Source organism: Frankliniella occidentalis, unplaced genomic scaffold (assembly GCF_000697945.3).
Source record: "Frankliniella occidentalis isolate FOCC.00 unplaced genomic scaffold, Focc_3.1 Scaffold1439, whole genome shotgun sequence".
Taxonomy (NCBI): domain Eukaryota; kingdom Metazoa; phylum Arthropoda; class Insecta; order Thysanoptera; family Thripidae; genus Frankliniella; species Frankliniella occidentalis.
Window position 1 is genome coordinate 16,700 of NW_026268541.1, and position 1,939 is coordinate 18,638.

The 1,939-nt window shown below is 60.3% G+C and overlaps 1 protein-coding gene across 1 annotated transcript; it reads left to right on the top strand.

The window, feature by feature from the left end:
- Nucleotides 1–230: 230 nt before the first annotated feature.
- On the top strand, nt 231–1,854 carry LOC113218173 (UDP-glucosyltransferase 2; the record flags this gene model as incomplete). Its single annotated transcript, XM_052276031.1, is given in 4 exon segments — nt 231–442; nt 578–886; nt 984–1,172; nt 1,623–1,854. Coding segments are annotated over 4 exon segments (942 nt in total), but the record flags the coding sequence as incomplete, so codon positions are not given.
- Nucleotides 1,855–1,939: the final 85 nt, after the last annotated feature.

Here is a 1,939-nt window from a genome sequence, read left to right on the forward strand (position 1 = left end):
ACATTTTGAGAAATGCATTCCTCAAAAATATTTTGCTCGAAAATTAAAAACCCTAAAGGCGCCTCCATGATTGATGGCATCCATCGCGTCACCCACCCGAGGAGCGGTTGACGGCTCCCAGCAGCCACCGTCCTTTTTGTTCGACAGAGCGACAGGTGTCCTTGGGCGCGCCTCTGCCGCAGCGCCCGCCGCTCATTGCTCAGCCAATTAGACGCAGTGTCGTGTTCCAGGTCGCGCGCTCGTCCAGAAGGGTCACAACGTCACCTTCCTCAGCGCCTTCCCGCCCGCCCGGGACTCGCCCGAGGAGCCCGGCTTCGAGGAGATCACCCCGCTCGGCCTTGTCCTCTACGTGCGCAACTACACCGACTGGGACCTGGTGGGCGCGCGCTTCCGCGGCGAGGAGCCCGTGCCGTGGGACCAGGCCCTGGCCTACACGTACGAGGTGAGCGCGAGGCGGATGGGTTGCCTAACGTCCAGGCGACGCTCAACCGGAGACAGATGGGTTGCCTATCCTCCAGGCGGACGAGTTGCTTACCCTCTGTCTGTAACCGACTCTCACACTGCTGCTCTTTTCCAGACGTGCGACCACATGCTGTCGGACCCCGAGACGCAGCACTTCCTGCACTCTGGCCGCCACTTCGACCTGCTCATTCTGGATGGCGCGTACCCCGAGTGTGCCGTGGGCCTGGCACACCACTTCAACGCCCCCTTCATGTACATCAACACGGTGGGCTTCCACCTGGCGTCCGTGTCCACCTCCGGCTCGCCCGTGCCGTACGCCACCACCCCCTTTCTCAGCCGCGGCTTCACCGACAAGATGACCCTCCTGCAGCGCGCGGAGAACACCTTCTTCCACACGCTCTTCTGGGGCATCAATAACTGGCTGGTAAGTAGCGCGGATTGCGACTTGTGCACAATGTGAACTACTTTCTCGCTTGTATCCCTGGGCTTGCGTGTAACACCAATGCTTCGTGACCTGACAGATGTCGCCGTTGGTCCAGAACGTCCTCAACAAGCACTTCCCCACCATGCCACCCGTCGGCAAGCTCACCAAGAACGTCAGCTTCATCCTGCAAAACGCCCATCACACCGTCAGCTACCCGCGGCCCTACCTGCCCAACGTCGCCGAGATCGCGTGCATCCACTGTCGGGAGGCCAGGCCACTGCCCAAGGTGAGCACGCGCAACCTAAAAAGGGCGCTAGGGAGGGCCTGACACTGGGACAAGAAAACGTTCTAGCACTCAGCCTCGCAGCTTCTGTTCCTCTCAACTCGTCGTCCTACACCTTTCCATCACTGAAATATTTGAAAGGGGGGCGAACCGTTCATTGAGACGACCCCAGCACCTCCACATCCCACAGCTCTCACACCCCCCTTTGCCTACTTCCCCCCACTCTAATCGGGCAGCACCCCGCTAGGGGATGGGAGAGACGGGCTCAGAGACACGCATACAGTGATCGGGGCTGAAGTGGGGAAGTCCCAGCCCAGCGGGGAGGATCAGAGCAGTCCATTGTCTGGGCATTGTTCAGCCGCGGGCGGGGAGCGGGCACCCTCCCATCGTTCGGAGAGAATACTTTTCCCTCCTTTCATCACAACTTACCGACTGCTCTGTGTCCCACTCCAGGCGTTGGACGACTTTGTCCGCGGCGGCAAGGGCAACGGCTTCATCTTCGTGTCGATGGGCTCCTCGGTGCGCGCCACCAACATGCCCGAGCTGCTGCGACTCCTCTTCCTGCGCGTGTTCGCCCAGCTGCCCTACCAGGTCCTCTGGAAGTGGGAGTTCGGCTCCGAGAGCATGCCCGACCTGCCGCCCAACGTGCGCCTGGAACGCTGGCTGCCCCAGCAGGACCTGCTCGGTGAGTAAAAGAGAAAAGGACGTATCAGTGATTGGTGACAAAAGTAAAGGGGTCAAGGGTTAAAATCTGATCACAAAGATTTCAG